The 14,936-nt window shown below is 41.1% G+C and overlaps 2 protein-coding genes and 2 long non-coding RNA genes across 12 annotated transcripts in view; 2 read left to right on the top strand and 2 right to left on the bottom strand.

Annotated features, from left to right (window-relative positions):
• Nucleotides 1-134: 134 nt before the first annotated feature.
• LOC124188008 lies at nt 135-461 on the bottom strand. Its single transcript, XR_006872217.1, has 2 exons — nt 395-461; nt 135-334 (listed from the first exon to the last, which is right to left on the bottom strand). It is a non-coding gene; the product is annotated as an uncharacterized LOC124188008 (long non-coding RNA).
• A 1,496-nt stretch (nt 462-1,957) lies between these two features.
• LOC124188005 (UBX domain-containing protein 6) lies at nt 1,958-7,058 on the top strand. 3 transcript variants are annotated; one of them, XM_046580258.1, is made up of 6 exons: nt 1,958-2,096; nt 4,528-4,736; nt 4,911-5,063; nt 5,173-5,581; nt 5,669-5,964; nt 6,044-7,058. In XM_046580258.1, the coding sequence occupies exons 2-6, from the start codon at nt 4,660-4,662 to the stop codon at nt 6,432-6,434; spliced, it is 1,326 nt and encodes a 441-aa protein (XP_046436214.1). In that variant the 5' UTR covers nt 1,958-2,096; nt 4,528-4,659; the 3' UTR covers nt 6,435-7,058. The 3 variants fall into 3 exon arrangements, 2 of the variants coding, with proteins under 2 accessions (XP_046436214.1, XP_046436215.1); XM_046580259.1 differs by lacking the exon at nt 1,958-2,096 and adding an exon at nt 2,451-3,799; XR_006872214.1 differs by lacking the exon at nt 1,958-2,096 and having other exon boundaries at nt 6,044-6,491; nt 6,866-7,058.
• On the bottom strand, nt 3,862-8,215 carry LOC124188007. Of its 2 annotated transcripts, none has more exons than XR_006872216.1 (2): nt 8,109-8,215; nt 3,862-4,049 (listed from the first exon to the last, which is right to left on the bottom strand). It is a non-coding gene; the product is annotated as an uncharacterized LOC124188007 (long non-coding RNA). The 2 variants fall into 2 exon arrangements; XR_006872215.1 differs by having other exon boundaries at nt 3,862-4,052; nt 8,109-8,211.
• LOC124188003 (membralin) overlaps nt 7,585-14,936 on the top strand; it is a 78,901-nt gene continuing 71,549 nt past the window's right edge. For 2 of the 6 annotated variants that reach the window (XM_046580255.1, XM_046580253.1), the window contains exons 1-5: nt 9,204-9,734; nt 10,631-10,866; nt 11,010-11,244; nt 11,453-11,606; nt 14,042-14,285. In XM_046580255.1, the coding sequence (XP_046436211.1) occupies nt 9,348-9,734; nt 10,631-10,866; nt 11,010-11,244; nt 11,453-11,606; nt 14,042-14,285 (1,256 nt within the window). In that variant the 5' untranslated portion in view covers nt 9,204-9,347. Of the gene's footprint in view, nt 8,120-8,300; nt 8,419-8,840; nt 8,997-9,049; nt 9,735-10,630; nt 10,867-11,009; nt 11,245-11,452; nt 11,607-14,041; nt 14,286-14,936 lie in introns of those variants that run through there. The other 4 variants (XM_046580250.1, XM_046580251.1, XM_046580256.1 and 1 more) reach the window with 4 other exon arrangements.

Here is a 14,936-nt window from a genome sequence, read left to right as displayed (position 1 = left end):
GAAAAATAAGAAAGATTTCGAGGTTTACTCATTATTACTCCTTCAGCACTTTTGATGTCAACTTGGGGCATTCGGGTGAATTTCCATGGTTACGAAATGTTCGGACAAAGGCGATCGTTTTTCATTTCGCTTTGCCTTATCCTTCGTATACTTTCTTGGGGGATATTCGACCAAATTGGCCACGAGCCATCGGCTTATCGCCTATTGTGCTACCGCAAGTTTTCGCGTTAAAAACGATTGAAAACGCGGTCTTGCCGTGAATACTTACAAACGTACTAAACATTCTCGTCGTGAAACGCTCTAGGCTTCAAGTGTGATTTCTAAAGAAATTCAACTTGTCACCTCAGAAATCTTCTTGCAAGATTAGTAGGCGTTACGCGATGGCCGAATGAACGCTGAATCACGCACTAAATGCAATTGGCAGCTAATTACGAAGAGTGTGATCGGCTCGTTTCGAGGAGTATTATAGGAAACAAAACGTATTATTAATCGTAATCATATTCGTAGTATTATCAAGTGTGATTTTAATCCAATGTTAATACATCACCGTTTGTACTGTAGTTCATGATATTTATTAATCTTAATTCAAGTTTATACGTTAATACCTATAATCGATATACTTATATCGTAATGCAAACTGTATAAAATGCATTATTTCGTAAGAAAATTTCTATACAAGTTATTCTCCTATCCCATTACTCCTCTTACGCTGCGCCGTGTGTTCTAATTAAAATTTGGCGAGATGTGTCATCTTATATTACAACGCGAGGCTCAACCATGGGTTTAAACCCCCATTTCTTTCTCCCTTTCTGACGCTAAAAGTTCCGAATAACTGTAATTTTCAATTTTTTTCAGATCAATTCGAAATCATTGTATCAACCCAAATATTCATTTAAAAAAACCGCAATATAGATTAGTCTAATCGATTAGTCGCGATTCTGTTCAATTTCCTTTTAATCCGAGGTCTTCAGAATTCGAAATATATCAAGGTACTCCAATAGTTATTCAGCCATTTGTAATATTTCTTCTTTTACATCAGTTTTAGTATAGTATCAGTAAAAATGGGGAGAAAAGTCGTTCCAATATCGTCCGATTTATTTGAATTAAACTTCAAACGGGTAACCAATAACTCGAACCCGCCATCTGGGGGCAAATGATTTCGTAACGTTTTGCTGTCATCATCGGCACTGCCGTGGTCAACCTGACTTCCAATTGTCAAATCCAATCCGAGGTATTCATCCTGTTCGAGGTAAATAAAAAACTGTCGGATGACGATCCGTCGGTTACCGACTGGTCGTAACGGAACCGGGAACTTCGCTGAACGAAGACAGCATCGTTAGATCGAGAGCTGTTAGATGTCAGTGGTGTCGGAGAGTTTTCTGGGGGAGGGGGGATAGGACGCCGCTCGTGTTGTCGGTAAGTGTTCAGTCATGGTAAAGAGTCCACCGTGGATAGGCGTGAACGAATTGAAAATCACGTGCGGCCGAATTCCCGTTCCGTATGGTCGGGATTATAAAAATCGTCGGTGTGTCAAGGAAACTCGGAGGGTTTGAGGAGGAGTAAAAGGAGAGTAAAATTGAAAGTCGAAAAAGGAGAACGAAAGGGGATGATCAGGTGACGCGTGTGATGATCAGCTTATGCGAGGACTCGGCTCCTGGGAGCGGTTCACTCTTGGACGAAATCAATACAATCGCCTGCGACTTGGCCAGCTTCGTACTCGCGACACTCGGCTTGCTAACCTCAAACTCGACGGGCACATCGGCGAGTAACGAAAACAACGCATACGGCCAACAACACCAGACGCTACTTGAATTTTTCCAAGAGTTTTCCGCCTGGCTCGCCTTCGACGAGTTTCAGCTCCAGCTCTTCAAACTCTTCGCCTTAATCCTCGTCAGCAACGTCGCCCTCATATACGTTGCTTGGCACGTTTACGGCGATCGGATATCCGATCGGTTCATGAAACCAGGTCAGCCAGGAAAAACAGATTTGACAGATTTGGTCACGTTTTCTTTTCACCTTTTCTCTTCTCACGCGTATATGCATACTTACGTACTGGCAGACTCGTGGCATTGCGTCACAGCAGGGATCAACTAAACGTAACTATCATCTATATCGTATTGAAGTTAGCAACGTTATCGTGACGATTCATGCCGAGGGAAAACCGTTATTTCACGATTTTGGAAGTTTCGGAAATTCATTAAACGGTAATAAAACAAAACATTCATTTTTCGAAATCTCAGTTTTTTTATAATCAGTGTTGTAAAGTTACGAAAATAGACATTTTTTCCCCAATGTTTCGTCACGATTACGTTGCTAACTTCAACCTCGTTGAGCCACGCATTACGAATTGCGGTAGTCTGGTTAGACTGGTTCCCTGCACCTGCATTCAGGTATATCTGTTGTGTCTAAAGTAACCTCGCAGGTAACGGTCGCCGATGCTTTTACACTTAGTTTCACATTTTAATTAATGTGCGCCGTGATCAATCATCCAGTGTCATTAGTCTGGATTTGTGTTGTATATAGAGGGCATTCCATTTTTTAATTTAAAAACAAGTTCGGTCACGCTGCAACGTATTTATGCTGAAATTTGCGAACTTCAGCGTGTTCATATTGCCGTTCAATTTTATCCTTTCGAGTAGGCACACTAAATCAATTTTCTTTTCACCGAAGAACTTGGCAGAGTGAGAAAAATATCTGGAATAAAATCGTTTTCGAATACTTTAGTCATAAAGCACGTCAATCAAATGCAAATTGTAATTGTCACGGAAGGTAAGATAAGTATACCCTCCTAACAAGACCAGAATCGATTCGGTCGTTTCATTTCGGGATCATCTTACGAATTACATTTATGCACTGCATTTACGCAATGCTACCAGACGCTTGCACTGTATGCAAGATGTGACCTTCACCTCTACATATGTACGTATTTGTTGTTGATATAATGTATAACAATACAACGTGCATAGCGTTATTTGATCATACGTGTGGATTACAGCTACTTATTCAGGTTTCACTTCAAGACGAGGAAGCGAAACGATTGTACCTAACATTGTCTACCTCACAAACATATTATCTCTGAAAACCTACCCACTCGACAAATGTTATTTTTCATACTAAATTTGGTTTCATAGAATACCACAAAATTGATAGCGATAGTGCAGGACACGTATGACGAGTTAACAGTCATTCACTGCACTGGTGTAGGTAATATACATGTGGCAGGGAAAGTTTTGTGCATGCATTTTCTCCGTTATTTGAAGTTGTGAGAATATAGTATTATTTATGTGGTAATCTAGTTATGGGAATATAATACACTAATTACTGTCCTGTATAAGTCTTGATCTGAATATTTTCACATGAAAAACGGTTTGAGTAGAATGTTTGTTTCGTAATTTTGCACATTCTTATCTTGAGCTTCCTTGTCTTCTGTGCGTCACAATTATACAGACGATGCACTGATAATGGTGCACGATAAAATGGAAAGCAGTAATCTTTAAGCATTCATCCTAATTAATGACTGCAGAATTCATCGATTGTTTGGACGACGTATGCGGTTGAGCCTCGCGGAAAACTTTCCATTATAGTCGTACTCTTGGGTGTACGTTGCACTGTATATATTATAACGACCTTGAAATTCTTAACATAGCTGTGTGAAAAAATCGATTTCTTTTCTCGTCTAACTTTCGTTCCCCACTTGAAATGATAATTTTGTAAAGATAACAATGTTCATAATAATGAAAATGATCATCCATCTGTTTTAATGAATGCGACACATCTTGTAAACGACTGGAAATTCAACGTGAGTAAAAATAGAGGAAAGGATATTTTAGGTATTTAAAGAGTAATCAATTGCGGCAGTAATTGAATCAGTAGAGGGCCTATACAATGTATGTACATGCGCGTAGTAGGACCTATGGATTCTAAAGCAGCGGTCAACGGTAATATAAGCGTATATCTGTCATGCTTGGACATAATTCAAAACAGTAGGTTAAACGTAACTGCCAGCGGTAGCTTACAATGTCCCCAAACTCATTGTACCATCACGGTCTCTACTGAAACAGAAAAGTTTTTATGAAGAAATATTTCATATAATTTAAATACGTTCAGTATTCGTGATGACAACTTTTGTAAAGAGTCATAAAAATTGTAGCAATTCAAATTAGACGTACTACCAGATCCAAGTATGCAAAACATTTCCAAATTTGGTGTATTTTCCTGTAGATCATATTATCTGCTTCTGTTTCACGAGTGGCATGAAGTTCTCGACTAACGACAAGTATAGTATGTAATTATACACCCACAGAAATGATGCAGTTAAGACTGTGTAGCCATGTGTCTAGAGATTCCGAAAACTCTTGACGCCATCCTCGCAGAGCTAGGTGTACATTTGACCCATTTTAAATTCGTACACTGCTTTTTGTTATCGCATGTATTAATACACAGCTGACTATATGGTATGTGTACTCATAGATTACTTTTCACCTTATTGGTAGTTGGAGTATGTTAATGAAAATTTGTAACTTTCAGCGACTTCTGCTGCCGTTGAGGAACTGAAGAAGAGCGTCTCCCGATTGAAGTTACCCAAGGAGCATTCCCCGCGGGTTTAGAAAATCATTCACCAGCTAACTCTTTATCGAGTACCAACCGAAAACAACTAACATGGCGGACAAGATCAAAGCATTTTTCCAGAAAAAGAAATCCGATGCCAAATTTAAGATGGCTGGAAAGGGGTACAAGTTAGTATTAAACGTGTGATACGTATTCACTGTTGCAAAAATTAGTCAGAGAGCTGTCAGTCACTCCGAAATTTTTTTTTTTTCTATTCGACAGGCATTTAAGCGTTTTGAAGTTTTTGAACTGCACAACTACAAAGAAAACTAAGATTATATTCTTCTTTTCCGTGTTTGTAGATTAACCGAATCGACGAGTTCATCAAAATCGAACTCTAACGAAACAGTGAAGCCAGTGACGCGGGCGGAACCAACCACAGAAGCTAAAATTGCAGGACAAGCTGCCCTGGCGAGGCTCGAGTCGAAGAGGCCAGACCCGACAAAGTTCAACACGTAAGTTCGGCCAGAGATTTCGATTTCGTTCCTAGTATACCTACATGATCATTAATCACGATGGATGAACAGTTTACCAAAATTTTGCTCACTTGCTGCTTATTCGCAGATCGTACGCGGCTATCCAGGCACAAGTCAAACGAGAACTGGAGGCGGAGAGAAAAGCGGCGAGTAATGAGGCAAAGGAAATCGCGCTGCCAAAGGAGCAGAAAATCCCACAGGAGGTCGAGGCAAACCCGCTCCTCGCTGTACGCGGGGTTTATTTTCGCTGTCCGATTATTTCTGACGAAATATTAACCAGGGACGAGTGGAAGAGCAAGATTCGACAGTTCCTTTACGAGCAGCTCAATTACGAGGAGCCCGGACTCACCGCCTGCCTCATCATTCATAGTTGTAATGCCGGGAAAGAAAAGGTTGAACAGTGTGTCGAAACCATGTGCAAGTACCTTGAAAATATCATCAATAATCCGGGGGAGGAGAAATACTGGAAAATACGAATGTCCAATCGGGTATTTCAGGTGTGTAGAAGGGTTGGAATAACAATGCAAGATACCCGAATCGAATGATTTCTTCGTGAATTTAAGCGATACCTGTTCAATGTGTAGGACAAAGTGAAGCCCATCGAGGGTGCCTTGCAGCTGTTTAAAGCCGCTGGGTTTGAGATGGTCAAACTAGCGCATCAGGAACAGGAAGAGGACTTTCTGGTTTGGAATCCGGAAAAATCTTCGATCGAGCAAGTCGGTATACTGGTTGATGCCCTGAGGACGGCAGAGCCCGTTCGAATTGAGTTGGACAGAAACTTACAAGTCTTACTGCCGAGTCAGGCAGCGAAAAGAAACGAATTACCTCCAATTTTCTTCACCATGTCGCCGGAGGAGATTAAGAAGGAGCATCAGCTCAGGTGCGCCACTATTTTTCTTATTTTGGCTTGAAAATATAGCAGTTGACACGTATTGGCAAAAATTTATTTCATAGCACAGGTCTGAAGCGGTAGCAAAGAGTCAAATTCTCCGTACGAAGGCGATGCGGGAAAAAGAGGAATTGCGAGAAATGAAGAAATACCGTTACGCCTTGATACGGGTGCGTTTCCCGGACGGGGTAATGCTTCAAGGCACCTTCGCGGTTTACGAAAGGGTCGAGAACGTCGTAGAATTTGTCAGAGAGAATTTGATCAGCGACGAGATACCGTTCGTTTTAACAACGCCGACGGGTCATCGTCTCGGGAATGAAGACTATGAAAAGACCTTGGTCGACAACAGACTGGTCCCCGCATCAATACTGAATTTCAGCTGGGATACGGAGATTTTAGATACCAAGGGACCCACCGAATATCTCAAAGAAGAAATCATCTGCCTGATACAGTCCACGTAAGCCTCCTCACCCTAGTCGAGCTATGATTTTATCATCATCACCTTCCACTCGACAATGGTAAGCACGGACACTCTAGTTTCACACGAAGCGAACTTTGGAGTCTTTGTTATTGTTCAAGCTATAGAAAAATCAGATTCTAACAGATTGGTAGAAAACGATGCACCAAATTAACAAAATTTTCGATTTTGAATGAGTTAATGGGTGGCCATTGTGCTCACGGTGCTGATTGATTGTAGACATCGTCGCGTTCCGCCGTCTCACACACGGTTTGGTTCTGTTTTCGATATTCTACAAGACGATGAAACTGAAATCAATACGCAAGGGAAAGAAGAAACTAGAAACTGAATAGATCAATTAAAGACGGAGACAATATTCTCTGCTGTCTGGCGTCGAATTATGACATGCTTACGTCTTATTATACCTTTTAATAGAAATGTCCCCCCTAATAATGCTAATAACGGGATGTTTTGCTGAATGATTGCCAGAGGTAAATGCAACACTATGGACATACAGGTATTGTACACTATTGATAGCAAAATATTCTCTTTGTAATTGAATCCATACTTTTTAAAAAAGGAAAAAAAAAAGAAAGACGATTGGAATAAATATCACGTTTTATTTTCATTTCTGTACGATGTGCTCATCATTTTTTCTTGTACACTTTGTCTCCTACCCAGTTCGGTCAATCGTGTAGAACCAGAGAATTTAGACAGTCTAAAATTTCTTGAGCGTCATTCAAAAGATTGGTAATTCAACAAGACTACAGTTTAATGTAAGCTGGGATCAAAAATATAAAACATCAAGGAATACTCTTGTTACAAATGGTCTAGATTTATACACCGCTTTTCTTCAACCCATCATTAGACTGTCCACGATATCAACTAGTTGTAAGAACGGCGTAGAAAAGAATTTTATTCAACTTTTTCCATCGATGGGTCTGCATGAATACGAAGTGGGCCAATGTCAAATTCTATTCCACATGTTTGATACCATATCGAGGCACCTTGAAATCATAATCAGCGCGTAAGTCCGCCTTGTCACAGGCAACCACCTCAGACGCAGGGAATAGGTAGCGTCCTCGGTGGGAATTAACGAAACTGTTTCGTCGCAGACCAATGCAGGCTGGTCAGCCACCGGTATTAGTGATAAATTTCAATTGGTGGATGAGAAGAACCCATGAATCGACAACCGTAATCACGATTAGCCAACGGCAAAGTCCGCTTCGATAGAAGTACGTCGCGTCGACGACTTGTCAGAGAGAAAGTAAAATTCTAAAAAGAAGCACCAAAACCACGGGGACTTTTTATCGTGCGATGAAAGGCGGTTGGCAAGGCTGCTGAGAACCGTCTGCGTCGTGTGTCAAAACATATGACGATAAGGCGAGGATTTTGACGAACCTAGAAATTTGTAACAAAAATTTGTACAAACGTCGGCATAGCGGGTAATAAAAACCGACGACATCGAAGGGTCGAAACAGCGAGTTCGTCGAGGGTGCGGCGGACCTCGTCGAGCGAAAATACCTGGCTGGCATAGGGCTGAAAGGTGCGCGGAGGTACGTAGCCTGACTTGACTCAGTTTTCTCGTGTATCTGACGTGTGTGGAGGTAGGTAGATAGGTAGGTGGACAGGTAGATTCATAGGCATCACTTCTCGTCGCACGCTTATCGGAACACACCATTATTGCACGTAAATATTTGTATTTGTAATTTTCCCCCGTTCTTGTCTCACAACCGAGAACTTGTTCGCGCACTTCCTCCGTCTTGGCAAACGACTCGAATTGTCTTCGTTGTACGAAAAGCTGGGAAGACTCGCCGCATGCTGCAGGCAGGTCCGTCCGTGTGACTGGTTCGCTCCGTAGTCCAGGCCGCAGGGATCCGTGGTTGACAGTTCGATAGCTGCATGATTAGCGGTATTGAAAATAGCAGAGTCACCCGTGGTCGATGGATGACGATTATTTCGTTGCGATAATTACGTAACTAAGAAACGTACGTTGGTCTTCACTTAGCTATTCAGTGTATCAGCGGCGGCGGGGCTGTCCTATGGTTTTCGTAGGACACCAGCAGCACCAGCTGCACCAGTCTGTTGCTCTTCCGCGTTTCTAAATATTTCATATTACATACCGTTCGTTCGATACTGGAATGCATTGCCGCGGTGTCGTCTAGATGCTTCATCCTCGACTCAATACACCTTCTCGCTATTTCTCCGCGCTTATTTTTTTTCTCTTCGGTTTCCCATCACGATCAGTCAGTTCTTTTATTGCCTGTTTTCTTTTACAAATACTTTGAAAATTATATCGAAATACGATAACACGTTCTCTCGGGAAAGTGTTAGCACTGCAGTTATGTGTACGCGTGTGCGTGCGTTTTGTATCCGTATTTAATACTGCGCTGTCATTGCCACGTGATCGCCGCGATGTGACGAATGGTTTTTTTTATTACATTATTTAAATATTTGTTTCATTAAAATACCACATTGAAGAATTGAATGTTAATCCATTGGCAATCCGAGGAGTTGTGATGTACCTACCGACGATTAACAATGGCCATAATTGTTAAACGATAAGGTGAATATATGATTTACTTTAGGGAAACATTTCTTTCCCAAACATTGTTTCAGGAGCATCTCGCCGGCGGTGTCCGGAGCTTCGCTCCCTACCCCGGGTCGTCGGAAATGTTATACCGGACGAAAAAGCGTGCGGGAAACAAGTCAACCCGGTCCTATACGATGATTGGTTGTCGGCTTTGAAAATAATTTAAAAAACGCGACAAAAGACGGGGTCCGAGACGACGACGACGACGACACACTGACAATTATTTTACGCAGCGAAAGAATAATAACAATATCGATAATAATAGAGATAAAAGAAACGATAAGATAAGAGGGTAATAATTACCGAATCGTTTAATATTGCAAAATGTCAGAAATCGACGCAGCACCGCCACCGGAAGTACCGGACAACCCTGAGAGCCGGGTAACTGTTACTCCTTCGACATCATCATCGTCATCATCACCCTCGTCGATAGCTTCGACGGCACCGACACCACCGCCCCTGCCACCTGTTCCACCAGTTAATACCGTCAACGGCATAGTCGGGGCGGATAATAATCACGGACTTGCAGCGGCCATTGGGCCCTTGAATAATAACAATATGAACAGGGCGAGGAACAACAATAATCAAAATCCACTATTCAATGTTCGGGACAGGCTATTTCATGCCCTCTTCATCAAGGCCGCCCTTGCCTACGCCAGAGCCTTCCCCAGACCTATTCGACGATTTATTGAATTTATCGTATTGCTCAAGGTAACTCTCATTATATTAGTATGACATTAACCATTCTATTTCTTTATATAATTTACATGTTTCGAAATTTTTCTTCAACTTCCGAAACTTGCCTTCCGTCTTGTAATGTGGAAATATCTCCATGCCAGTTTCTGAGACATTGTTATTATTATTATTATTTTTAGAGAATATTCCGTAGAAGATGTCCGAATTTGCGTGTATTAAAATGAAAAAACCCACAGCCAAGAGTTTGAACGCACATTTTAATGTTTGCATTCTTCCACTCCGTCCATTTACACATATCTACCAAGAGCAGGTGCAGAGCGCGGTTATACTTATTGGATTGATCTATACGCAGCAGTGATGGCGGTCAAGGGTGTATTCAAAGATGTCTATAAGGGCATCGTTCAAGTAGAATTTCTTAGAACAGAGAAAGTATTTACGAGTAATTCAAAGCACGCGTTAGTTCAGCAAAGGGTCGCGAGATCTCGGAGAAATTGGGCAAATAGCGGCGAACATAACGGAAATTAGAACCAGTACTCGCCGGATTTCTGCTTTGGATAATGTCGTGTGACGGAATTCCAGACGTGCGCAGTTTTTTTAAAATTCACTTCATATCGGGTTAGCGGGGAAGAATGCGAATGAAGTTGTTCAAGCAGTAGCGGAGTTGTAATTATAAAACGTTGTAAAGTGATAACTGCAAATTTACTAAACCTTATTTAAAGTTTGTATTACTTCCCGCGATCTTCAAAAAGATATCGCGAAGATATTTCGAATCCAGTCGAATGCTTCCCCGAATATTTGCTGTTATCAAACGGAGTCCTCCGTTGTTAGGTATTTGTTACATCCCGGCGCTATCCCCCGTGCTTGCCTCCGAATGAATTGCAGTTTAAAATTGTTAATTTGTATCGTTTCAGGCAATAACGTCATTTTTCGTGCTGGCATACATCCACATAGTGTTTTCCCGAGCACCAACCAACTGTTTGGAACACATCAGAGACGACTGGCCTCGAGATGGTATTCTGAGAGTTGAGATCCTCAGAAGTGGCGCTGAAGATTATACCATAGAAAAGAGTTACGCCAAGGAGGAGAAGTTGAGGCAGGAAAAAGTCGATGACCTCGCTAGCGTATTAGGAATTTTAGCTAGAGATGGGTAGGTCTTCTCCGATATATCTCGAATATATCTCACTATTTAATTGCACAGCATATATTCAAAGAGAAGTAGCGAAAAAAAAATGCAAAATGAATAATAATCGCACGAAGGTTTTTATTCTGATTCCTCTAATTTTTGAACAGATCATTTTTGAACATCGAACCTTCGACTGTCGAGGAAGACGCACAGGGAAATGCTGAGGCGGAAAGCGAAAACGTTGCTAAGAATTTCACGCAAACAGACGCCAACGTTGAAATTGGAAGTCTGTCTGTCACTGGCGATGTGCAAAGCCCGAATTTAAGTACAACGAACGCGACGATAAGTCCGCCATTATCAACGAAGCTGTGGGATGGTCCAAGTACTGCGGAACCGCTCGAGGTAATGCGATCAGAATTGAAAACGTAGAATAGGGCAATTTTATTTGATTATGTTTTCAAGTTTCCTGGCATTCTCTAACTAACCGTGTCACACGCTTGATAGCTTTAGAAACATCAAGTTCGTATTTTAAGGTTCTGTTGTATTGAGCAGCCTGGGAAAGATGTATTTTTCAAGTCCCCTTGATTGAAGTAGGGAATTAAATTTTCAGACAGGCTCCGAAGTGGTGGACGAAACGACGATACCGCCTACGAACTCTTACGAAAATGTTACCGAGGATCAATCGAACGATGAAACGAATGGCGATCATATCATTCAGCCATTGAAAGGACAGGTTTCTGAAGTGGAGAAGATAGTCAGAGCAGGTAACTTGAGATATTTTTTATTATTGCGTTAACTTCGGCACATTGCATGTTACGATATGTATATGTATATCTATCAAGGTTGGATTTTGTAACGTTAACGTAACGCAATACTGGCAGAGATGTTTCCCAATTTCATAATTAATTTGTACAGGTAGCACTTATGAAAAGAGGATGCTTATGCTTAATTGCATCGCGAATTTATATTTTACATAATTTGACCCTGAATTCTCGAAGTAGGGAGTATGTCAAAAACTGACTCGTTAGGATAACGTTACAAACCTGCATCTTATAAATTTTTTGTTATAATAAATTGCATCGGCGCTATCGAGCATTGCGGCCAGGAAACCTCAGCAAAAGAAAGAACCGATAATACCGACATGCTAGTTATGCACCTGGCATATTCTTCCTACGGAACCGAAAGTCATTAGTTTCAGATTTTTATAAATGCAATATAAAATAACTAGAATGAAACTACATACGGTGTCAGGCAGGGGGGGACGTGGAGCAGAGTACGCTTATATTATAAATCGGATAAGGTATGAATTTTATACAACGGAACAAAATTCGCACAGATTCTTACCACCTACCCCCAGGCAGGTTGGTAAGGTAGTCTATTACATCTATAAGTTGTTTCTATCACTTCGGTTACAACTCTTACCGGAGGTGAAAATAAGTATGCGGTAATTGTCGCGGAAGCTAGAAACGATATATTTGCTGTTCAAGGGGAAATTCTACTGGACATGTGTGAATGACCACCAAATATTCCACTTTCTTATTATAAAGTGTGTGGTGAATCAAATATTCGGTACTACGATTTATAGTCTATTCATGTACGGTGAATCGTAAAGAAAAAGATTCTCTGCAATCAAAATCAAAGCATCCGAAGAAAGTTTTCGACACATCTTCTACGTATACATTTTTGTCGTAGAGGATTTGTTTTTGCAGTAATTTCTAGTATACCGAGAACAACAAATAGTGGTACCGAATTTTGGATTCATCATTTTCTGTCACTGAAATCGATTATGTGATAATTCTTCACTCAATTTCGGTAGCACTTTCCCGTAAAAATAGAGCTGGGAAATTTGAGTAGAATAATCATGGAAATGTAATAAAATAAAGTGAATTCACTTACATGGCATAGACTGGAAACCCAAAATCGCGCGAAGACAGAACGATGATAACGCGTCAGATATACGAAGCGAAAGGTAGAAATCTCACACAGCACGGAAGAGATTAAAACAGTTGGAAAATTTTTAAGCGAAAACAAGGTTAAACAGTTAAATACGTTGGCACGCCGTGGTCGACAAACACATATGCTAAGTCACACGCACACACGGGATTCGGCAACGAGCCTTCAAAGTCCAGAAATGATGGAAGATCAAACGGGAGCCCGATAAGGTTAACAAAGTTTGCTGAGAATAAACTCTGTAACAACTGAGGAACGGCATTGGACGGATTTGATGGCCGCGACCTGTTGCTCACTTACATGGAATCGTGAGGTTGAATATTCGTGGAACACAATAATTTACAAACTCTCGGGTAGCCGTGAGGGATTGAAAACTTGTTCACAACTCTTTTCGGTAACGCAAAGATAGCAAAAAGCTAAGGCATAAATAAATACCCGTACGGCACAAACGGTCGCGGAACAAAAATTCACAGACTTTGTGAATCCCCAACCATGATTCGTGGGGTTGAAGAAGCAAGGCCGTCAATGATTCCTGCGGCGCGGCACAGATGTCCTGGCAGGATTTCGTGGCTATCAGTAGTTTCATTCTATCTGTTACCATCGCTGTGGGATGGCGTTAGTCTCTCGGAAGGACGTAAAAGTTGAGCAATGCTGCTGCGAGTCCAGCCGGGGGATCACGGAACTCGTGAAACCGGCACTGATTTATTCCGGGGAGTCTCTTTTCACGTATCGGCCTTAGAATCGCAGTTCACGTTTCCGGCATATTGCTCCTCTAGGGTCGGTGGAAACTTTGTTCCCACTGACGTATAAGGTATGTGTATCAGTTATTGACACGTTTAGACTCAATTCCAAAGGTATAAAGTTACGCCACAAATTGTAAATTTATCGATGTCTAAAACCAATCGGTAGAGGGTCAGACAATAGAAATTTAATTTTTCGTCATTTTATAATGAAGGATCAAACAGATACAAGAAAAAAGGTCAATAATTGGGATAGGATCAATAACTGGGACACTTACCTTAGCTACCTCGATATTTATTATTGCCTTCAGCTTTCGACAATCGATCTGTTTCGTTAATCCCACGAATGAAAAAAAGTGGAGACAACGGACAGTAATGCAGGTGCATGGCGCGTTGTTACAATGTATATCAGAAGAAATGAAATATTTTTAAATGGCGTGAAAATTGAATTAGAAAAATTGAACGCGCTTTCAACGCTTAATCCTATTTGATCATTAATTCGATCTCAGTTTTTCCAGAAGACGAATACATTGTCGAATACTCGCTGGAATATGGATTCCTGAGATTATCGCCAGCTGCACGACAGAGGCTTAACATTCCGGTGAAAATAGTCACCCTCGATCCTTCGAACGAGAAATGTTTTGGGGACGCCTTTTCCCGCCTTATTCTTGATGAATTCTTAGGATACGATGATTTGCTGATGGCCAGTATAAAGACTCTCGCTGAACACGAAGATAACAAGGGTTATTTGAGGTACGTTTCAGTATATTTAGGTATGAAGGTGCAAATATTGTTTCACTGATACTACGTGTTAATTCCAGAAAATGGGATGGTACGAATTATTTGCAAATTTAAATAACTTCAAACTTCTGTTCCTCATCTTTCGCTGATAATGCAAAGCGCTGTTTATGGAATCGCCAAGGCGCGCGTTTTTACCGACGAATCTCTTGATACAGTGAAATACTTTACAAGAATTTGAGTTCCGTTTAGAACTCTGTAGATCATTCGACTTGTTTTCGCCTATCGCCTTTGGTGTTCATTCAATTGAAATTACAACGTTGTTTGTTCTTGCTGTCAATCTTCTTATCGACAATTCAAAAAACTTCACATGAAGAACCGGTCATTCAATATCGATTGACTGAATTCCACCTCTTTGCCGGCAGTTTTGATAAACTTATCCGCAGCTGATACTTGGCTTTGGCGGTAATTAGTTTCGATTAGGTGCAACTCCTTAGTGGCGGGCGCGACTTTCAATTTCAGTCTCCTTGAGATGATGATACGCCACACGGAGATAGTAATTGAAAGGAACATTCACGTGCCGACAATTCAGAGCCTACGAATTAGAAGAAAAAAATATTTACCATGAAACAACACCTTTAGTCGTTAGTAAATAATCTGAAAAAG

Source organism: Neodiprion fabricii, chromosome 1 (genome assembly GCF_021155785.1).
Source record: "Neodiprion fabricii isolate iyNeoFabr1 chromosome 1, iyNeoFabr1.1, whole genome shotgun sequence".
NCBI lineage: Eukaryota > Metazoa > Arthropoda > Insecta > Hymenoptera > Diprionidae > Neodiprion > Neodiprion fabricii.
The sequence above is the reverse complement of the archived record's forward strand: the minus strand, read 5'-3'. Positions and strand labels throughout refer to the sequence as shown.